This window comes from Pundamilia nyererei, unplaced genomic scaffold, assembly GCF_000239375.1.
Source record: "Pundamilia nyererei isolate P.nyererei 1_Seehausen unplaced genomic scaffold, PunNye1.0 scaffold00013, whole genome shotgun sequence".
Classification (NCBI taxonomy): domain Eukaryota; kingdom Metazoa; phylum Chordata; class Actinopteri; order Cichliformes; family Cichlidae; genus Pundamilia; species Pundamilia nyererei.
In genome coordinates, this window is record NW_005187414.1 from 6,323,565 (window position 1) to 6,348,191 (window position 24,627).

Genomic DNA, 24,627 nt, shown 5'->3' on the forward strand with positions numbered 1-24,627 from the left:
TGATTAAATAATACAAGATACAAAGGATTATAACATCTTAAAAACATAACAGCCTTAATAAAAGCAGAGTAGTTTGGACCCAAATGCAGGGTTCATACGTCATCACTTAACAACCGGATTGGAAGCCCCCGGCATCTTAGGCCTATTGCAGCATAACTAAAGGAGGACTGAGCGTCACATGATCCAGACCTAACTATTTGCTTGATTAAAAAGAAAGGTTTTAAATCCTATTTTCTATTTACACTGTGAAAAGATGGAACAAGTGCATGCTGGAGCTCACATTGTGCAGAAAGCCAGAAGAAACTCTTGCTATGCTCTTCAAGGTTAAATGGACTGAAGGAACAGCCCAGGTGGTCACAGGGTTCATGAATATGCAGGAGCAAGTTCTATGAATGATTTCTGTTTCTGATGAGCCACAGCAGGTACGAAGCCCTACTTCTAACACTTTGCAGTAGATGCTATCATTGACCTTGTGATGAGCTGACATTTTGCAGCAGTGAAGTCACACTATGAAACGTTAGCACTGACAACCCAGAAAGTCAGGAAGAGTAGTGCCCTTTACTCTCCTATTTGATGGGACTGCAGAAGAACAAGCTTTCACATTTACCCCGATGTGAAACTCTGAGAGGGCCGTAAATGGGTGACAGCCGAAGACAAGATTTCGAGAGTGTAACTTTAAGATTGCTACACTGATTATTTGAGTCACACTGGATGGTGATAGAAACATGCCCTCCATCCACCCTCAGCCTCACAGTCACACTTGGCTTTGTGAGTGCTGGTGAATCACACAGTATGTGCTGCCATCACTGTACTATATCGCATACAGGTCGGCCGATGACTGAATCATGGAATCGGTTGTGCTGCATTACTCTGTGTGATTCAGCAAATTCGCACATTATGAGGGAAGCTGTGAAGTAAAAGAGCTCGGAGGGTTTCCGCCGATAACACCCTGGTGACCCCGTTTTATAGAACTCTTACGGACATTTTCCATTTATTTAAAGATGATGTAAAAAAAGAAAAAGAAAAAAGAAGAGCTCAGAAAAAAAGGCTTTAACAGTGTGTACTTTACTTATGTGTATGTGCTGGTTGCCTGCCTTCCTAGAGATGGAGGGTCATTAATGTAAACAAGCAATAAGGTTATTATAATTTCATTATGAATATTATTTTGATTGAGTGCTGGAACAGAGCTTTGAATCGTTTCCAAGTCACGTATTGACCGTTGTTTTGTTTCTTGATGGCTCCAAAACTCAGTGTCCGGCTATATGCCTCCTACTGATCAGTAAGCAATTAAGCAAATATCTAAAGAGAGCACACACAACCACATCCATACGGTTCATTGCCTCACCTTTAAAGCTACATCAGGGGTTTCTTTGGCCTTGCTTTCCCATGAAGCTAGAGAAAAGAAATACAGTTGTCAAATCCTTCAGGTCTAATACAGTACTGTGCAAAAGTCTCGAGCCATCTCTCATTTCTTTATATTTTGTTTCCAAGGAGCCTGAGTTTCGTGTAACTTTTAAAGTGGTCTTGAGCATTAGTTCTTCAGGCTATAAGAAGGTCTTTCAAAGTTTTTCTTTGGACATTTTCTGCTTTTTCACTAATTTTGGTGATTCCCAAAAAGCTGGCACATTTCAGCATGGTGTGCAGGTTGTCTCTAAAAAATTTGAGGAAACTGGACAAGTGGAGGACAAAAGATGAAGTGGCAGTCCTAAAAAACATCATCAACAAAAACAATTGTTGATGATGAACACATACCTAAAAGTTATTTTCTTAAGAAATAGGAAAACTCTGATGTGAGGACTTGAGAGATTGAATGAATCAGGTGAGTCAAGATTAAGAACGAGTGGGATGTGGCTATTTCCGAGTGACAGGTGGGTTTCTTGTTAAACAGTTGGTAGCCAAAGAATTTGATCTTGTTCATTTATAAATCAATGGGCACCATTAGACTGGCTAGATTTATTCTGCTTCGTAAAAATATAACTGGAGAGAGAAATCAGCCTTTGCACAGAGATTTAGTTGGACAGGTTCAAGTAGAACAGACTCATGTTTGAAAGCCACCAAAGTCACTCTAAAGTTTCAAGGTGTAAGTTGACATCTAACAGGTGAGAAACTGTACATTCAGACATAAATGAAAAAAAATAACAGGGGGCAACTTAAAAACAGCTTGTCACTAAAATAACAGCAAAATATGTACTTCAGTGTACTATTAGAACATCAGTTTGAAGATTCCCATCACTTTGCTGTTGTTTCTAAACAAATACCAGTTGAATTTACCTGTTTGAGTTGACGTGAAGTACGTTTTCCATTATAAGCTTGAATAAGGATGTTTGAAGTGCTGCGACTACAATAAGCAACTATAAGTGAAAGATTTGTAGCCTATAAGCCTATTTTATGTGGGACGCAGAGTCCTCTCTGCCATTACATGAAAGACCTTAGTTACCGTTATTGAATGCATAGCAATACAATAAAGGGAGATAGTGTAGAGATTCATGCCCACATTGTCCTAGTGCTTCATGTGCATCAGCTTTGAGGTGGTTATATTTGTAAACAGAGCCTTTTCTCTCTATTTCAATCCTTCCTCGGTTTCAGCTGAGGCAAAATAAAAATCGTGTGTGGGTGTGCTTGGGGTGTGAAGGGCCTGTGAATGGTAAATGCATAATGGTAAATGTTATTTTCAAAAGATGAGATGTGCACAATTTAGCAGTGATGCTTGGAAAGCTGATAAAAATAGAAACATTGCTTTAAAAGGATTTTACATTCTTAAGAATCCTGATTCAAATGTTTTGCATAATGGTGACTGGTTGCTTTTTGGATAATGGATTTTGGTTTTGCAAGAGCAAATTGTGGTGATTCAACAGACAAAATTTTTGCTCCAAAATGTTTCTGGGAAAAACTGGGACCTTTTACCGCAAGGACACCATATTATCTATCGGTTTCAGTCATGCAATGCAATAAAAGTTTCTTCAGGGGAACCTTTAGTGTTTGCATTAATGTTACTTAGGCAAGTACCATAAATCTAAATGGTGAAGCAGATCAAATATGACCCTGTAGGGCAATAGCATGTTTGACAACAGCATGACCATGTAACCCGCTACTTTGAAAAAGGCTGCTGAGTAAAACTCGAGGAACATGAAACTAGAGCCCAGGGTGTTCATCCAGCCTCTAAACTCCTCAGATCAAAATCCCAGTGACCATCAGCGGGATGCACTGGAACTCAGCAGCCAGTTGCCCAAACCCAGAGTTTCAATTGCAAATGCACTGGTGGCCTGGATGGAGGCAACCTGTCACCAAATAATCGCAGACTGCTTCAGGCTGACTGCAATCACTCTCTGGTAGATTAGCAACATGCTGCAATCAATCACAGTAAGTGTGGGACAGTGAGTGCAACTCATCCGCATCTCCACTCAGCTGGTTTGCAACCGGTTGTCATTTTGCAGTTAAGTGACCATACTGCAGAAACTAAATCACAATTTGTGCAGGAATTTCTATTTTAGATCCATGAAGTTCAGGCTTTGCTCTGAATGCAAATAGTTAATTTGGGAAGTTTTGTTTAAATTTTGTTTGTAGATGGCAACAATTTGCCTAAAGTTTGCACTAAAGTTGCTTTGAAAGTGGCAACTGACTGAGTGGTTCCAGACCCATCTTTGACTCATCTTCAAAGGCAACAAGGCTTCAAAGACTGCAGTAATTTTGAACGTGCTGCGGTCTCCCACCACTGTGACTCCAGCATATACAATTGTATCGAAGTAAAACAGTCCCTTTAAAATGCTCGCGACTGTTAAAATAATTTTCTTACTGTAATCTTAATGTAGCAACACACACACAGACACGCACGCACGCACCCAGACTGAAATAAGGAGACGGGGATAAAAGGATATTAGTTCTGAATCTCATATCCTGTTTTATTGTTCAAATATGGCAGAACAAGATATACAACACAGTACAAACAACACACCCACTCAGTCGGACATACACGTGGAAACATGGAAAGGCAAACAGAGAAGACATATTTGTAAGCTTGTTCACACACGCACACACACACGCAAGTCTGAGTTTGCATGATTGATACAGACAAGAATTTCTCAGGGGAACCGCTGATCAAACGTCCCACAGACAAACACATCCACGCTTTCACAGACACATGAACAGGCCAACAGGACAACTTGTGTATTAAAGGGGATTTTAAGGAGATTAAGGACCTGGTGACAACAAAAAAAAAGCGAAAAGAAAATGTTCAAAGTCCACCGTAAGACAGCTACCCCCCTCCTCCTCCTTCCATCCGTCTGTGTTATTGACCGTTTAAGTAGGTTCCACAGAGATGAGAGTGCATTTTCCAGCTCACACCTGTTCTCATTGCAGGGAAATTAATCCTCAAACAGCTGAAAATCAAAGTCACTTGCTTTTTTCTTACAATGGAAATAACACATATTCTGTTTTATGGTGGACTTTTTAATTTTTTTAAAACATTTAACTGAAGAATCCAACCCTTTAGCCTCAGGCTGATGTTTAAGAGACTTTGGCAAATCCCCGAACCTACCCCACACGCGGGGTAAAAAACATCCTTCAAGAAAACAAGAATCGCACGAGTTTGTTTTAGTGACTGAAGGCCACTTTGATCTGAACAGTATAAACCTGCTCTGTAAAATCCGAAACCAGTTTTTAAAAACATAAATTACAAAAATCTTGTGCTTTGTACACCTTCGAAATACAAACTAAAATCCAGCGTCTTCATTTTTTATGTTTTTACATTAAATCATGTAAATCAAGCTAAAGCAGATAAACAGATTAAATAATCACTGTTCTAGCTGTTTCCTGCAGTAATATCTAATTTAACACTGGTGCGTACGTATTTCTGAATAACAGTGGATGGATTTCATGAGCACAACGCTATAAGGGCCTATGTCATTAAGCTTACATTAAAAAAAAAAGATGGAAGACAGCGAAATTAGGAGCTGTGGGGTTCTCAGCCGTGAGGAGCTATTGTGGGACTCTCAATCACTGCTTGCCTTTAAAAGCTCTTCCATGTACAGTACTACAGAATCAGATGCTTCTCAGCATCAGCATACTGATACACCCCAAAACAAAAACACTGAGCCTCAAACAAACGGACTCCAGCCTGTGTCACAGACTTAACAATTGACCAACGTGCTGCGTGCTGCTCTTTAAAAATGCATTTCATAGAGAATCAAACAAAAAAAAGAAAAATCACACTGATGTATTAGAGAGGAAGGTGAGTTCTGAAATAAATACTTAAGTCTAACAGTAATAACAGCTTGTCAAGGATTTAATCATGAAGGTTCTGGCATTAACGGAGAGACGTTTTTGGCAACTCATAGTGTAATGTTACGCTGAAGCACATCATTTTATTTTGTAGCATCCCCAAGCCACCAAAGTTAGTGTTTTTATTTATTTTTAGTGGAGGTTGATTTATAGGATTTTGCTCAAAAGCATCACTTAAGTTTCCAAAGTGAATCTATCTCAACTCCATGATTGTTTCGGTGCTGCCTCGGTAGTACACACTCTGGTAATGCAACTGTAATATATGACACTAAAAGCAAAGCTGTGGGGTGGGGGCAGGTTATGTCAGTTTCTGTACCAGACGTGAAGAAGATAAAATAAAATGATAGAAATATAAATAAGATCTATTTAAGTGGACTGCCAAATGCAACAGAAGCTTGCACAGATTCAAGTCCAGCATACTGACGCGTGTCTCACACTTAAGTTTGAAGAATCCAGCCAGTCACACGGCCTCTTCAGCCACAAAGATGAACAAACGATTTTCTGTCTATGAAGGCAGAAGACGTTTAAAGGATGGTGAAAGGCTCTTCACCTGAAACCGTTTCAGCAAAAGGCTTTTTTTTTTCATTATCAGAGGGAAATAAAGGACATTTCAAGTTCATTTTAAAAGGTAAACTAAACTATAAACAAAACTTAATTTTTCTTATTCTAAAAGGGCAGTTTTGCAGTGACGGGTCACAGTGAAGCCTTAAATACGGATGAGTGTCTCTACAGGAGTGCCAACATGTACCCCTCCCCTGCAGATCAGTGCAGAAGGAGGGACGAAACTCTCGCTGTTAGATGTAGGACAGCAGAGTTGGTGCGGTAAGTCAACAGGCTAAACAGGCTGGCCTGTTAGGACGGTCACCTGGCGTTAATTTCAAGCTACATTACCTATTTAACTAGCACTGTGTCGAGCTAGGTCAGGTGGGCGGGTGGCTAGCGTGGCCGGCTAGCTGGGTTAGCTGGTCAGCAAAGTGGGCTGACTGGTTGGCTGGTTCAAGCTTTGTGCCCAGGTCTTACTGACTCTTCTCATGTCTAACCAAGCCTGGCTGATGGTGTCCGGACTGCTGGTTTTTCAGTCTCTGCGCCTCGGTCGGATGAGGTCACTTCCTGTTCACTGTGATGGAGTTGGCTGTAGTGTTCGTCTTTGTAGCAGTTTCCTCTGTATTTCCAGGGGGCTTCACTGCGGCAGCATTAGGACCGCCCCCATTCTGAAGTGTTTCCTGTTTGTACTGTTGCAAGGCGCGGTTGACGGCGTCCTCGACCAGTCGCTTGCTGACCTTCAGCAGCTCCGCCTCGTCTGGCTCAGACCGGCGACGCCCACCTGGGTAGCAAAAGCACAAGTATATGAGCACGTCATGTCCATTAACAGCGAGTTGAAAAAAGTAATCAATCAACTTTGACAATAAAAGAGTTTGTCAGCAATATTGTGGGGAAACAAAAACAAAGAAAATCACATAATTGATCAAAATCAACAAATCTTAGAAGATCAGTGGAATTGTGCCAAAGGAGAAAGCCATCCAGCCATGGGCCAGATTCAAATTACTTACTTTAAAATTGTAAAAAAAAAAGGGTAGTGGACATAGCAAAACATTTTACATAGATATTGCCTCAAGGTCGAGAGTCTGGTCAGTAACGACCCCTCCTTCCCTTAGTTAGCTCCAGTTGCTAGGCAAAGTGTGTACCACTTGCAGTTGCCGAGTTGCTGCTGGAGTTGGTGGCAACAATGATGCAGCACATGGGGGACTCTGGTGAGTAAAACTAGTGAGTAAAACTTGCTTCTTACCAGTGCAACCAATATGTTTCAACACATTGACTTTAAGTTGAAAGTCAAACGTTGCCACGTTTCTGGCTTGCATATCAATTTTGCAAGTTTGACTACTGCTGAGTAAGTTGTTGGCGAGTATTTTCAGACAAGCTGGCATCTGCCATTCAATCTATGATGCAGCACTAGGTGCAGCACACTCTTTGGCTACCAATTACACCTGGCAACTCCAAGCAACCTCCAGCAACCACTTGCCAACTGGTTGCGGAACACGTACGTTTCCCTAGCAACTGGATGTTGCCATAGGGTCAATGACTGATCTGTAAGCCTGCGTGACTGAGGTCTAAATTCGTTTTAGCCCATATTGCGCGTAGTTTTAAAATGTAATAAAGGCAAATTTTGTATAACTGGCACCTTCAATGTTAAAGGCGACCTATTATATTTTCACACACTGTTATAATGATGGGTGCTCCTATTAAACACAAACCAGTGCACAAACATCTGAATGATGTCAGTGATAGGAGATTTCCACAGTATTGTCATCAACCTGAATGCAAAGCTACGCTACACAGTCCAAGAATAAAAACATGGGAGTGATAACAAGGATGCCAATGAAACTCTAAACCCGATTTATACCACCATCGTCAACTGTCAGAATATAAATGCCCCCTTGTGCCTGTAAAAGGGCATGTTAGAGCAACATCAGTACTCAATAAAAAAAATATCCAAACCCATCATGAAACTGCTGATTGTTCTCTGTGTTTGTGGCTCCAGCTGAGCTTCCACTTCACCATATGTGTCAGGAATTAGTCAATTTTTAGCTATAGTGACATTTAACTCGACGGTAAATTTGATTGCAGCACTAAGCTGCTTCCTGTGGTGTCTGAGTGCCTTTCTGATGAAAGCACGACCCGTTTCATTCTTTTTCTAATATGCTCAAAATGAAAACAGAAAATAACCATTAATCTGACAATAATTAATTGTGTGGATTCTCCACTCATCACAGACTGAACACGGCGACAACAGATTGATGTCGCAATAGGAAAGAAGTGATCGTTGCAGAGATGATAGTCACAGAAGATGTAAACAGCTGATATTAATTTCCTTTTTGGTTTGAACACCAAAGCAAATCATTTAAGTTTAGTTCAGCTACAGACAAAATGGCAGACAGAAAGACGGCAACGCCAGTCAGAAGAATCGCCGAGATGGTCAGTCAGTCAATAATTCATGTAGAAAGAGAGCAAAGCAGGCAGGCAGGCTGCAGGATGGACAGGCAGGAGCAAGCCATTCAGAAAGAGAGTAATAGAAAAATCATTCAGCCATCCAGTCTGTCTGGCGCACACAAACACACACACAGACAGGTACGCACAAACACTATATAACCGCATTAGCTTTTGATTACCAAGGCCAAGCACAAGATTCGCACACTAACCCTCTTTACCACAGAATCCCACTGGGCCCATAGGTTTGTTTCATTTGAAATCAGCGTCGTGCTCTATTATTCATTATACAGTGAGACAGAGCATACAGCAGGAGACGACGATGATAATTTTGCTGAGGTCAGAACCAGCTGAGAGTATGATGCGTAATTTATTGTCATCTGTTGTTTTCATCCGACAGAGGTGTCTCAAACCAGCCATGTGTCACATTCTGTTCTTATGGGTTTTTTAAATATTAACCAACAAGATGGTGAAATTAAATTAAAGCAAGTTCTGATGCTGTGTTAATTGTTCAGTCATCTGCTGTTAGACTGTTACATAAGTGACAATCCACACACAATGAGTCATTTTATATGAAAATCCTTCTGTGCAGACTACTAAATTAGCATACCCATGAATAATAAATACAACAAGGTGCCACCGACCTTGCTGTGCCCTCTGTTAATATGCAAATATCAGTGAAGTGCATCTGCTGACCTCTGTGCAGAATATAATACAGTGGCATCAGTCACCAAAGACCGACTGTGAGCTGAAATCTGTTATCCAGACCACTGGAATAAGTCACTGTCGCGAGTATATCACCTCCGCCACGGTCTGATGACACGAGCACTGTGCGACTGTGGATTTATGCTGTTTATGCCAAGCGTCCAGCCTGGTAACAGCACGCCAAACAGAAAACAGGAGTCGTCAGAACAAGCCAGCAGTTGCTTCTCACTCATCTATTTAACGTCCCCGTGTGCTCGAATCAGCTTTTCCATCTATTGTTTTTGAACATGTTCTGTTTTAGCAACTTGAGGTTTATCGAGTTGTGCTTTCTACAAAACGCTGCTGCTGTTGTACTGAGATGTTATTTGATTACCTGCCTGCTTGTCTTTTTGAGTGAGTCATACCTCTGATTGATGTTTGTTTTTCTATCTACCCTTTAGTTTTAGTGACTGAATTCACTGAATATGCCTTTCTCAGTAAAACTGCAGGCAGATTTCTAAGTAGCGCAGAGTGGCGCTCCTAGCACTAATGATCACAATCGTTTAAATCATGTGACGGTCATCCTGTTTAGTCTTTGCTCCACTCTTAGAACTCCCTCACAGTCAGCGCCACAAACCGTCCGCTCATTACTGATGACCGGTTTCTGATTCATGAGATAAACAGCAACTGGGCCAATACTTATTTATTTATTTTTTAAGCAGGGAGCATATTCTGCACTTTACTTAGGCAACCTCCTAGTGGGCGACAGTCTGAAGTAAAACAAACATTAAAATGTTTGCAGTCCTCTCTGCCGTCAGAAACTGTTTAATCAACATTTAAAATATAGTAAAACTGCAGTAAATGTAGTTAAATTAAACTGTGCCTAACAACAGTAAAGCTGTAATTTGGTCAAACTAATCTCTGCTTTCTTTCTCTGCAGCAGGTCACATATAAAAGCTGAAAACTGTACGTTAATTGTGTTTTGTTATTGATGTTTTGTTAAATTTTATGTTGGATATTTGAGGGTTTGTATAAGAATGCATTAGAGCTGGCATATTTCAATATGTTTGGTCTAATCATCATTTTATGAATTGAGAAATAGCCCAGTCAGTGACGGTTACAGCCGGAACAAACTGGGTGAAACCTCGCCTCTCATCAAAACAGAAGAATCATATCACGGTGGGAACTGTGTAATTTACTGCAAAGGACAAGACGACTACAAGAGATATTCCTCAACAGGGTTCTACTGGTTCTACAGTTGAATTGCAGTTTGTACACATGCTGAACCCATTACATGTCCACTAGTTTCTAAAGGTCTCAACCCAATTTAAGTAATTTATTTGAATATAGATTGAAAATAAAACACATGAAGAAGGAATGTCTATAATAAAATATGTGTAAGTAAATATCAAAGTAAGAAAGGTAAACCTAAAATGTAAACAAGGATTATGATTTCGAGTGCAGGATGAATTATTTTACTCAAATGAGGGGGATGCAACTGAAACAAATACATAAAACCCAGCAGCACGATTAATGGACAGCCTACTTAATCACTTCCTGCCCAGATGCTCTAAATAGGACAGAGGCTGCTTCTGCTTCCACCATTTACGCTAACTTAATAAAGAGGAATGAGATTGTCTGTGATTGGATTACAACAATATTAGTAAAAATACTGAGAATGATCAGAGAGACAAGATTTGGATACAAAAAAGCAACGAGATGGTATCATCTTTTGTAATCAATAAACTGGAGATTATTCCAAGGCAAGAAGTAATCACACCATTAATCAGCCTGAATTTGATTGTTGTGAAGGTATATGGGAAATGATGGCTTTAGGGTCATTGCAGTTGTAGCTTGTAATCAGATGCAGATCACACTTTGAATGAACCCTCCCAACTCTGATTGTACACATATGACGGGAGGAGGACACGTACTTGAGCGTTTAGCACGGACTGGAGCCTGAACCAAATCTGCAACACAAGCACAAACATCAAATATTAAGTAAGCACAAACAAACAAAGCAGACATATTCTGGCGTCTCAGGGATTGCACACACTCTCCAAACAGCGCCGTTATAAGAGCCTCTTTGTGTGTTACCACGGGGGAGATACTTTCAGTGCTAGACAGCAGTGATTTTAAACATTAGTTTTGGACCCCGGGGCTACATGAAGCCTAAAAAGGATGCAGAAATACTGTGAAGGCAAAACTGTTAACCAAAGCCACTGAGTCATACTACCAAAATATTGCATTAGGTTGGACAGAAGGATGGAGAAGGAAAGCAGGGCACAATACTGTGGGCAAGTTTTCTTCTTGTAAAAGTGGCTTTTAAAAGCTTTTATTTTGAGGCTGCACTTCAGAAAATAAAACACTGGACAAGATACGATGACATAAGAGTGAACTAAAACCGTGACTTAGCGCTTCTTGAGCTCCTTCCGTTGCATTGAACACCCAGAAAATATCGCTTTCGATGCCAACCTTACGTAAGGCGGTTTCGTCTCGCTTGTCAAAGGTCTCTTCTGTGTCTGTATCTGTTAATGTGACTGCGTGTTTCTATCTGCCTATTCAATCTTGACCTGTCGAAGTGACGGCCTTTATGATGGCAGTAAAGCCATCCTCTGTACCTGTTTCTCACCCACACACACTAGCAGAGAAACAGATAAGCTTTTCAAACTGCGGATAAACGGACTCCACGGCAACGAGGCTGACAGACACATGAATCTCACTCGCTCAACTTATCTCTCTCTCCCCCTCACACACACACACACACTCAGTGTTCCCACAATTTCTCAAAGCGCCAGCCCTCCTCGTATCCTCTCCTCTCGCTGCCACTCTGCTTTTACCTTCTCTAACCTCGCTCTCTCTTTATTCAAACATTTGTTCCTCTTGCTCTCCCTCTCTTCACCTTTTTTTTGCTGGCTGTGTAGTCATGGTGACAGTGATGAGAACCAGACACACACTTTTAACAGCAGAAGGAGGTTGTACCGACTTTCCATCTGTTTTTGTTGTCAAGTTTAACTCTCTATAGCCTCTAAGTATCATCTTCTCCCAAACCAGTTCGTCTTTACCTATTTGGCTTCTTTGCCTCTTTCTTACGTTCCACTTCCTCACTTTTTGGCCTTTTTCAAGTCTCTAAAACAGCTTTTTTGGTCTTAGACTGAAAGAAAAAAACAGTAGAGAAAAAAAGTTACAAGCGCTCTGCACTGAGGTCCCATCATCAAGGAGTGACCCTAATCATACGCTAATGTAATTTTTGTTCTCGTTTCTAAAACAAAGGGGCAGAGGTTCGTTGGTTTTCTACTTCGATCCAGGCTAATGTATCTGAACTATCATGACTAATACATCTTTTAGTGTAACTTTATTGACTTGACTTTATCCACATCCAAACTAGAATTACAGCATTACTGTTAAAATTATTACATTACAGCCTTACAGTTGTGTCCCTCCCGTAATCAGTCAAGGTGCAGTGTAGACTTTAAAACTAATTTTATTAGTAATTCAGTTTCTTATCTTTCCCTGAGTCACTGAATAATAGGGGTGGGGGAAAAAAAATCGATACTGTGTAGTATCGTGATATTTTGTTTGCTAATAATGTATCGATACAGCGACAGCAGAAATCGATATTTTGTTACAAAAAAGTTTTTGTGGCCTGGAACATGCTCTGACTTCAGAACATGTTGATCAGCTCCTTTTTCTGAGCAAGAATCCTGACATTCCTTCACTGTCCAAATGTGTTTAACTTTTTTTATGGCAGCAATAAACATGACATACTTATTTTAATTTAAGACATGTTTTATTTTAATTAAGTTTTAAACTTTTTTATTTAATGTAAAATTATATATTTTTTTAATTTACTTTGAAATTCTTCAGTCTGAAGGGGCTGCATAGTTTTCACAAATTGCATAGTTCAGAATAGCTATAATTGTACCAGATGGTTGCATTGAGTTAAGTTGGACTAGACTGTAATACAAACCGTTCAGTTTGTCAACATTAAAACTGACTGAAATGAGAGAAAGACTGAGTGCGAGAATTTGTTATTAGATAAAATGAATATTGATAAAGTTTACCTTTATGTACAGAATCTGAATATCGCAAAATATTTTTAAAAATTGCAATAATATCGTATCGTGCGTTAAGTATTGTGATAATATCGTATTGTGGGATGTATGGTGATTCCCACCTCTACTGAATAATGGTCCAAACAAGGGTTTTGCAAATCCTTTTGATATTACGGTACAGTAAAGCTGACCCTTGATCTTTTACAGCCACAATCTTATCAGTTCATCCTTGGCTTTAGCAGATAGATGGAGACTCCTTTCAAGATTTACTGTGATGACATATTCACAAGAATGGGCTTGGCATTGTCACCATTGACAAACAAAATCTAAGACGTTTATTACTAAGTTTATTGTTATAGCTGTTGCAGAGTCCATGTGAAAAGTTGTGTAAAATGTAATTAGTTCCCTCAATGTGTTTAGGACATGTGACAAGGTACATAAAGACATATGAAATCACTATTCTGCTACTGCTGCTGCTGGTTCAGATCCACAGAAACTCAACCAAATGAATATGCATTCAATCAACAGCAACAGAAATTGTCTTATTAAATAAAACACAATTCTAATCTTAACATGTGGAGTGGTTTTCAATAACTCAAAGAGGTTTTCTATTAAGTTTTCTAAATAAAAAGGTCACTCTGCCACAGTCACAGCATGTCAATGTACTGATGTTAACATATAGTTTAAAGCATCGGAGCTGCTGGGTGTTCTTGATATGTTCTCTTTTAACTTTGTTCCTCTCTGATGTGCTCCTGCTGTCTCGGTCTCTAATATCTTCCAGGTCTCATAGTTGCTCCGAGAGGCAAAGGTTGAAAGGTTCTTGCTGTTCTTGGTGTGCAGACGCTATGTTTAGGATTTTGACCGTACACTGTCAGCTTTGAGTCTGTACAACGTCAAGTGGCAGTGTGTGTCTGCTCGAAGTCACCACTCCACTGTAATATATGTTGGCCTTTGAAGGGACCGTTAAACACCATTACTGCAAATTCTCTTACACAACCTCCCCTACTTATTCATCTTGCTTTTAACAGCCTTTTCTTCAAGAGAACCATTTGCAGGATTCTGTTGAAACTTGGACAATTTCACTTGAAAATATCACCTCTTGGATGGATGGATATTCTATTGAGCCCAAACCGGAAATTAAACGGACCAGATAACGGCAGCTACTGATGATGCAAAACCGTGCACAGGAACTAGCTGTAGTATCTAAAATGATCCTTAATAATCGCATTAAATTGAATCTAATTTACTGGATTGTGTTTGCTAACTATCTAAAAATTTGCTGTCATAAATACACTCTTTTTACTTTGAATGAGCTGATCATTTTTGAAAGCTCTCACAGGGGTTTGAGCAGAACATCAATGCAGCATATCTGCAGAAGGAGGATGAAAGGAATGGGTAAATAAAAAGGAGGAGGAGAGGAGCGTGTTCGGGCCCTAGAGGAAGGCTTGCTGTATCATGAGTGCGTGCTTTGACCTCAGCATCCGCAAACAACTGGGAAAACAGAAGAATTTCATAGTAGTCTAATAATGTAGAAGAGACTGAATGTAAAAGCTTCTTCTTCAGTACGTGACTTTAGGAAGCAGAGGGTAACAATATCTGTGCAATAGGATGGAGCTTGAAATGAGAAAAAGCAGGGGGGGAAAAAATGAACTTGGTGCATGCGAGGACAAAGACGAAGAGAGAAAGCTGAGGTTGAAAAAGAAGAGGCCGGCGGGGTTTTGTAGGCTGTGGAGGGGTGGGTTGGGGTACAGAGCACTGACAGTTTGCAGAGAAATATACCAGAAAGTTTTCCATACTTGATTCTGACTGCAGCAGAGTGCAGCACATTTATGCCTGATTCTCAGCAGCCCATATCCTGGTATACACTTTATGAGGATGAGCTGTCCATGGATAGTTTATTATTAAGCACCAGGTTAGATTATTAGCCGCTCAAAAAGCAAACAAATATGCTCCCTAAAAACATGCTGCAAAACAAACAGGACGTAGTATTAATCCGCCTGATTAAACATTTGCTTATCTGCATTAATTCAGATCAATAAACCTGCCAGAAATGGCTTTGAAAAGAAAATTCAAAGTTTTATCACCGAGGAAAATTCTGCAGCTGTAACGTGGCTTAATTTTCCACTACTTTGTGAATCTTGCAACACAAGAAAGTAATTACGTTTCTGACCATCTCTTCGCCGTGCCAGAGCAATGGGATACAGCAGGGTGTTGGTGCCCAGATCTGTGCAACTCAACCAGCGCAGTGAAGACAATTTTAATGGCTCAAACAAAATGAGACACAAGGATGGACCCACTAATCTGCTTTCATATCATTCTAAATACAAAATAATGAGATAAAAAAAAAACCCAATGGTGATACATAAAGTGTGATCAGAATTTTTTTTTGTTAATTTCGAGTTTCTCTTAATAAACTTGAAAAAAAGGGAAGCTTCCTGATTTCCACGCCGCTCAGCAAACTGAGCTAATGACCTAAAAATGGACACGGATGGTAGCGAGCCAAAGCCATGCTGACTGCACAATTACACACGGAAACAAAGTGCTGCGGACTCATAGATGGCACCAATAATCACCAATAATAACAACAGATTTAGTAAAGTGGGGTAGCATTACTCTGTGGGACTATAACTGAAAATATTTCAACAACTTGCGCTGTAGTTCCAATTTTTTCAAACATTTTGAAAACGTGGCAGCTTTAATACTGTAGCAGTCCAATAATACTTGGACAAAGTACATTTTCAATTATTTTAGGCAGCAGTGGTTCCAACAATTACCGTAGTTTTTTTTAGAAAGACAATTATCACAAACTCAGTGAGAGGAAATCAGTTAAATGAACATGCAGGAAGAAAGGCTGATTAATATGTGAACGTTTGACTGAATAAGTAAATGTAAACACTGCAGCGACAAAACCAAAGTGTCCATCTTCAACTTGTGTTGAGCCATTTTTATCTGGTCCAAAAATATAAATCCGACTGATGAGCTGCAAGAAATGTCACCAGATCCAATGAGCAATGATATCTAGCCCAAAAGACCAGCACTGCCTTCATTGAGCCATGTGACCGACAATGAATAAAGATAACAGTTTCAGCGTTGCTTTCATTAACTTAAGAAAAAAAAAAGTGGCACGTGATCTTTTAAGATTCCTGTGGGTTTGACACTGGAAGCAGACATTAAAGCTGCAGAGCCGGGCATGTGCGGCGTCTGTGAACTCAGTTTGACTGTGCATCAAACAGCCCGGTCTTTTAGTGTGAATGGAAAACAAGAACGGGAAAAAAAAAAATCCCACTGCATTTTGATTTGATATGTTTCGGTCTTTTACTCTGGTGTGACAGAGCAACACATCATAGTCTGTTTGCTCATTTCCACACCTCACCAGTAAGCAGTGATAGTAAACTGGTTTATTTTCATTACTTACACATAGAACTGTTTCTAATTTGGCTTTAATGTGTGCTGGAGATCTTTATAACGGCTGGAGACTGTCTGGTCCGGTTCTAAAACAAATTGAGCTTAAACAGAGTCTGCACAAACACAGACGCTGGCTGCAATCCTGTCACAATCAAGCACTGATGGGGAAAAGGCACTGAAGAAGTGAACATCACATATTGATTGCACCTTAAAAAAGGAGACAGTGGGTTGTCTTCATGTAACAAAAACTTAGTCCCCAGGCCCCCCAGGCCATTCTTTGGGCCATGTGTGGTGTAATTTAAACCCAAATGTGACTCACTCCTTAGTATCAGGACATGAGGAAAAGGCAGACAGCACTCAGAAATGGCCTTTTCTGCTCAGTGACCTGGGCTGTCAGGTCCACTCTTATAAAAGCACACTTACAGGTCATGAAAGAATGGGAATATTTCAGTGTTAGTAATACAGAGAAAGGTTTTTGAGTGCTTTGGCATTAGCAGAACTTCAGATCTGATTACTAATCCAATGTGGTTTGAGGAAAGACAAACATAAAACATCTTCAATTTAGGAGAGGAAACTTTAAATGTGGGTTTTATAAAATCCACAAAATCCAGTTAATCACACAGACTGATTTTCTTTACAAAAATAAAAAGGCTGTTTGGTGTGAACCATGCAAAAAAACAAAACTTAAGACTGTTGACAATCTTCTTTAGAGTAGACATCTGGCTTGGATCACATAAAAAGCAAGACATGTAATGATGAAAAGTTAGAAACAAAACCAAATAAAACCCCCAAACCCATGGGTAACACCAAAACGTGCACAGATCAACAAATTCCTAAAGTCGTGTTCATGTGTCTATCATAAGGAAAACACTGAATGGTGTTAGAGGAAGGCTGGTTCCCAAAAACCAAATCTGCAGCATATTTTAAGTTTGTGAAAGATGATTTCAGTGCTCCACAACACTCGACACACGAGACAAAAGTCGAACGTCTGCGGTTGAAGACAGACCAACACAAACATCCTACCCCAACTGCGAGGCATGGTGTTGCTCCTAAAGGAGATGTTACTAAATTCGAGAGTTTCCCTACTTTTTCACTTACCGAGTGTGTCTGATCAATTACAGCTGTCTGTATGTTGTTAGTTCAGTCAGATTGTTTCGTCTATAAACACCTGAGCCCATCTGATAGGTAATCATTTCAAAAATCCTTTCATTTCCTGATGTTTCCATACAACAAGGACAAGTGAAACCAGAGAGGCGCCAGAATAAAAGAAAAAATCTTAGCACAGAGGAGTGGCTGGGAGGAAAGAGGTGAAATGAGCAGCGCTGTATCCATCTCTTCCCTTTCTCTGTTTCTCTTTGTTGTCGACTTGCTTCCCCTCTTCCGCACGTGGTCCCTGCTGACTTCATCAGCACATCTCACAAATACAAACACAGAGCTGGATATTTAACACTTCTGTGACGTCACAGTTGTGCAAACCCATGCGACAGGGAAAGATGTCCGATCAAGGTCATTTCTGCTCTTTAGTTACAGATCATGCAGGTGAAAAGCTAACACAGATATCCATATAGAGGCTGTGTGACTGTTAATAGCTTGTCCCAAGCATGCTGTGTGAGGAATAAAGTTTACCTTTACCAGACTGTTAGAAGAAGAAAAGAATCTAAGATATGGGTACAAATTAACTGCACTGAAAGGACATGAGTGTTGCTCCTGTCCTTTCCATGTCAGAAAGAAAGCTGGTTTAAGTAAGTTTGAATGCGGCATGGTTGTTGGCACCAACAACAGCTGCACAACAGTTTCTGAGTATTTTAGAAACTGCTGATATTTCCCCACACAACAGTCTCTAGAGTTTACAGAGAATTTTCTGAAAAACAGAAAGGATCCAATGAGCAGCAGGATGTCTGGGTGAAAATGGCTTGTTGATGTCAAGAAGTCAGAGGAGAATGGCCAGATTGTGTTGAGCTGAGGCAACAGTGAAGCTGTTTGCACACTGAAAACGATGACTAGTGATCATACAAAGTGAATGACATTCCCTGACTTCAGTGGACTATGGGTGAAAAAACACTGGCAACACAGAGTGAGTGGACCAGAGATAAATTTTTCTGAACTATCAGGTGAGAGATTAAAGCGACTACCAATGAGAGCCCAGCATACTGTTGACTGACGTGTGACTTCGTAGTCGAGGGTCAATACTAGTCAACTGGAGCCTGGAAACTTTGCAAGCAACCAGCTGTCAGCTTCAAACAATGCAAAACAACCTAACTGCATCTTTTTTTAACGCGGCAAATCAAATAACCACTTGTTACGACCAAGCTATAGAAGAGCACACATAAATGCATAACACATTGAATGTTGAAGCAGATAAGCTACAGCAACAGAAGACCAGACTGGATGGCACTCCTGTCAATTAACAACAGAAAACTGGGGGTATAATTCACACGGGCTCACCAGAACTGGACAACAGATGATTGGAAATATGTTGCCTGATTTGAGGAGTCTTAATTTCTGCTGTAACATTTATATACTGGCGTCAGAATTGGGTGTAAACAACGTGAAAGAACAGATCCATCCCACGTTGTATCAACGGCTGAGGATAGTGGTGGCGTGTGTAATGGTGTGGAACATGGTTTCTTGTAACACTGAGCCGAGCATCATTTAAACACCACAGCATACCTGATTATTGTTGCTGATCAAGTCCAGGATTGGGTTTCGATTACATTTTTTACATTAATACTCAACTAAATAACAACCGTAAGAACACATCTAGCTCTCATACGGCATTTTAATGAGTATGACAAAAAAATGGCTATTATTCATAAAGTTATAGTCATATAAAGAAATTAATTCAACTGTTTCAATTTTCTAAGTTTCACCAGCAGTGACAGCCAACACCACCGTGTGACACCCTGTCTTGTTGGTCAGTGTTTTATTCACACACAGATACACAGCAGGAACACAAGTACGCATGTGTCTTGTTGCGCTCACGAGGGGCAACTGTCACCACATCACAGGGGTAGCATCTGACCTACAGAACACACACGCACACACACATACACACACGTTTGTTGGCTCCCTCTACTTGCCTCTGTCTTTGTCTCAATATTCCCACTTCTCTTAAAGCCCAATCCCTCCTTTCTCCCCCATTAATTTTCATTCCCTGCGCCGCTCTTTCCTTTTCTCTATCCTTCTCTCTCCACACAGAAGTAGGGCACAGTGGCTCGACTGTTTATAGCAATGCAGCTGCAAGCGGGGAAAAGAGCAAAGAGACACATCGGGGAGAAAACAGAGAGAAGGAGGGGAGAACACACTCAGCCCAGTTTAATATTTCTGCCCTTACAAAAAAAGAAAACACACACACACACACACACACACACCCCTTCTGCAGACGAGCCATTTCAGCTGGTGTCAAAGTCTGTCTTTATGACCTCATGATCAGCACGATCAAGACCTCATGTAAGGCCTGCACACACAAACATACCCTTAACTGACCATAAATCAGTGGACGATTTTATTACTTTGTATCTCTGTTTAATTATTAATCTAACTGACAGGTCGTAGAAGGCATCATCTACCTTCTACGTAAGCGTAGCCTCACACAGAGACTAGCTTTTCTATTAGTATCTACATTAGATCAATTTCAATTTACCGACTTTCATTTCATTACTGGGACTGAGACAAACAAGTAGCAAATCCAATTTTACCGAAGAGAAAAGAGAAACCCTCACACTGACCGAAACCCTCCTTTAACTAGAGCAAATCTATATGTGGCAGCATGTGTGCATTCAGTTTAAGACAAGAGATGTATTGACCTTTAACACTACTCTTTAATGTTGCGTTAAATGTTGTGACATGCTATGACCCTCCACAACAGATTGTGTGTGTGTTTTGATAATATTGGAGGAAGAGAGTAATAATTGCAATTCTTGTCCTATGACATGCAGCAGCACCAAAAACTACGCTGCACATTCATGCAAAACCCGAATTAACTAACAATACAGCTGCTGCAGAACAATGAGAGGGAAGGCTGCAATCAAACCACAAACTGCTCCCATAATTATCCTCTGGAGCTCATTTAATTTCATGTAAGCTGATGAAGAGCAGCCTCTTTTTGTCGCTGTCACTTAGTGGAAAATTTGTCCCCTGACTTTAACTATTTATTCATTTGAATTTTCCTTTAACCGACCGCAGATATTGTGCAACGACCCCGTGCATTAGATAAAAGTGGTGCTCGAAAAACAAAAAAACATCTTCCACAAGACGCGTTAACTGGCTAATCCATGGCACATGACGATTAAACGAATGCAGAATGATAACCCAAGAGGCATTTACAAGTTATTTTAGAGCCGCCCCTCCCTCCACTCGAAAAGCGTTTTGCTTATTGTTCCCCTCAGTAGGATATTTGACCTTCACTGCGCAGCGTGACTTGCAGAGCTTGACTGTGAGATGAGCGTTTTCGTATTTGTCTGCTAAAATGTCGAAACTTTCTTTGTGCCCAACTTGAATCTGAGTTTTAAGACGTGCACATATGGCAATGACATTGTGGCAAAGCAACAAATTGGAGCCAATTATGCCCAAAATTGTAGCTTGGCCAGCTGATACGCTGACCGCAGACCGAGAGTTTCAGTGAAACAGCGGGCATCGAGTTTAAAACAATCAAATAAAAACCACAGAGTAATGAAATATTTTAGAACAGCTGTGAAGGGGGATGAGTAGATCTAACTTCAAGGAGCATTATTGAAAAAGTGCGTCAGTGTGACAGGATCTTTAGCTTACAGTCCATTATGTTAAAGCAAAGCAGCAAAAGTTAATAAAAGAACATACTCATAGGTATTATAATTTATACGATTAAATAAGAAATATAAACTTAAAGGCAAGCACAAAAGCCAAAAGCTCCTTTGCTTATTTATTTAATAACTTTATATTTATGAAAGACCACTGCTATGTAATATAATAGAGGTGGAGTAGTAAGTAGTAGTCACAGTTTAGCCCAGTTTTGTTTGGCTCGTGTGCAAAATAATGCACATGCACAAAAAATTAAGGACCTGCTTATCAGAAGCAGCAACACCGAAAACAAACAGCCAAACAAACAATAAAAAAAACATTAATGCAAAGCCACAGAGCAGCTTTCTACAGACACGTTTTGCACTCCCTATTCACAAAGTGTTTCATCTGAAGCTTAATCAGTGGCTCTGCTCGGCCACTGATTAATTACACACTGATGACACAGAATTACACAGCTGAAATAGGACCACTCGTCTACAAACGCTCAAACATACACAACACTAATCTGCACACAAATGCTGTGACATGGTGCTGCTCTCTCACAGACACTCCTTGTCCATGTGTAGGTCACACACTGACATGTATGTAGCTGTGCGCACACACTCAGCTGACAAAGCACTGCGCGCACACACATATACGATGTGCAGTATCTTCCTACACTGCACACATGCAGTCTTTTCCAAAAAAGCAGCACCGCTGAGTATCAATCCGATTGGTTTCTCCAACAACACACACCCACGCATGGAGACAGGAGCAGGAGGCACTTACTGATTTTCTCCTCGGCTTGGGAGAAAGGGAAGCAGCACAGTTGACCCATGGCGCCTCCTTCCCTCTCCTCCTGTTCCCCTCGCCCTGCTGTTACCCCTCTTTTTCCTCAGCCCCTTGTTCTAAGCCTGACGGCTGGAGGGAGAGCCCCGCTTCTCCTCCCGTCTTGCCCTCTGTGTCACTTGTTCTCCTCCCCTCTCAAAGGGCAGACAAACCCAGTGATGATGAAAGCAACCAAACAAGAAAACCCCCCAAAAAACCCTCACTCTCCGTCCGTGCAGCCCGAAGAAGACCGAGAAAGACAGCAGACGCTGGAAAAAAATGAACGAGTGATTCCTTGCTCTTGCTCTACTTTGCACTAACACAGGGAGGAGGGGGGTGTGTATCAGAGAGAGGGAGAGAGATAGGGAAAGAGGGAGGAGAGAGAAAGAGAAGAGAATGGGAGAGCTGGACGGTGCATGTGTAGGAGACAAAAAGACAGAACAAATAAAGAGTGATTTTGGTTTGAAGTGAGCAAAGCAGGGGAGGGGCGTGCATGAGTAAGATAAAGAGTGCATGTGTGTGAAACTAGATGAGGACAGAGGAGGAGGGCTGCACGTATGAGCAGGCTTCAGTGAGAGGACACTGAGCAAGCCTTCGGATGTGGAAAAGGGAGCAGTGCGTATGAGGAGACGGTGGACATCGCTCTGTGTTTGTGTGTGGAGGGGTCGGGTGCCTACAAGCTCCGCCTCCTCTCGTCACTGTAGCTTGAATAATGATTGTTGAACAGCCGGCAGCTGCAGCCTGCTACTGGGTTTATCTGTGTAATTTATGAGGTCTGGAATGGATTTAGGACGTGGTGAAATAAAGAGGATAACATACATTACAGATAAAGTAAAAATTCTGGACTCAAGTGTGGATTATGACTAAAACAATAGTCAGGGCTAAACACCGACGTCCCAAGATGAGGGTCAAGGAAAGGCACATAAGGAGATTATCATCAGCTTCCTATATATATCCACTCTCTTATTGTGAAGGTTGCAGTCATTCAGATGTAATGACTAGTAATTCAGTGTGGCATTTACATCCGGGATCTCAATGAGCCTGACTGGGGGTGCTGAGCTGTTAATGTCTTCTTTTTAACATCTTTACAGCAAGTTAGTTGGCAATAAGTGATTTTCAAATGCTAAACAAAAAATGGTTTGGAAAAAAAGCTTGTCATGGTTTCTCAATTTTTGCAGGTAAATATTTGCTTTATTTTGTTTGTTGTCTGGTGACAGTTGTCTTAATTTTTTTGCTATTATTTGTAAAATCAGGTAAATGCGCTCTAGACGACATAGACTACTCCTTATTATTAGAGATGCAATCGATCATTATCCAACCTGGATATAAATTTAATTGGAAATAAGCATGTCAATTACTGGAAATACAGTTAGCAGATAGGGCTGGGCCATACTGGCAGGCATGTCTGACAGCGAGAGCAGTGTTAGCACCTAAAAACTAAAGAAAATCCAACAAAGCACAGTTCTTTGTAAATGATGCAGGAAAACTGATCCTGCTAACAGTGGAAACAACAAACGTTTCACCATTTGAGGTTAAAGCACATCACCGAGTACAGCCAGACCGAATCCACATGAGGAAGACTAGGGCTAGACCCAAAACACAAAATATTTTCTAATTTTATATTTTATCACACAATACTGTGTAGTTCCTGAAGAGTTACAAGAATGATCTACATTTCTGTTAAATTGGTGTGTCAGGCAGTCAAAATTTCAAAGGAAACCACTTCTTAGGCTTTTTTGTGCTGACATGTAGGGCTGAGTATTGTCACTGATTTCTAGAATTGATTCGATTCAGATTCACAAGGTCCCGATTCGATCCAATTGAATTAGATTTGAATCTGGTAAATTTTGCCTAAGACTAGTCCTGGGCGATATGGAAAAAATATTTATCACGATATGAATTATTTTATATCACGATAACGATATATATCACAATATACCACCTGACCTGTGGTCATATGGAAAGTACGCAGTCTGTAAACAGCGAGCGCAGAGGGTGCAGTCTTTGTTAATGAAATGGATGGTTATGCTCATGTAGGGCTGCGTATCTCTGCTCGTTCATAGGTCAAGGACTTTGACAAGGTCACGAAAGCTGTCCTTCTCAACTACATAAACAGGGGCCATGAATTTACAAATGTAACGCGAGACGGCTCCTGTGGTTTGTTTATGGCGCTTGGACGTTTTCTCATAAGAGCCTTGTGTGAAAGACTGCTGTATCTTCGGCTGGCTATAGTTTTTCTTTTCCCAACTTGCTGCAAAAAAACAGCATGTACATCAAAATAAATGATTTCCAACAGTGTAATTTGAGTTCTAAGCATCCAAGAAATGATACAGAAAAGCATAAAGTCAAACATAACTTTTAAAAACACCAGTATAGGCTTATAAGGCCCTGAAGGTTAAAAACAAAACAAATCTACATTTTCCGCAAAAATGACGTCACTTCCGGTTCCGGGCAGGTAATGGCAGACATGCGACAGTTCGCGCTGACCAACAACAACACTTCCAACATAGGAAGTGTTATGAAAAGCTAGAGCTGGGCGATAGAACGATAACGATATGTATCGCGATATAACTTTTACTCGATAGAGAAATTAAGCTATCGCGATAGACCTCGCCGCTCTTGTTCTCTTAAAAAA

The 24,627-nt window shown here is 40.6% G+C and overlaps 1 protein-coding gene across 2 annotated transcripts in view; it reads right to left on the reverse strand.

Moving 5' to 3' along the window:
• Window positions 1–3,883: 3,883 nt before the first annotated feature.
• Window positions 3,884–24,627, reverse strand: part of akap7 (A-kinase anchoring protein 7) — a 50,878-nt gene continuing 30,134 nt past the window's right edge. The window contains exons 11-12 of one of the 2 annotated variants that reach the window (XM_013908740.1): window positions 10,881–10,916; window positions 3,884–6,601 (exon numbers count right to left, since the gene is read on the reverse strand). In XM_013908740.1, coding sequence (XP_013764194.1) covers window positions 6,381–6,601; window positions 10,881–10,916 — 257 coding nt within the window. In that variant the 3' untranslated portion in view covers window positions 3,884–6,380. The remainder of the gene's footprint in view (window positions 6,602–10,880; window positions 10,917–24,627) is intronic. The other variant, XM_013908741.1, reaches the window with a different exon arrangement.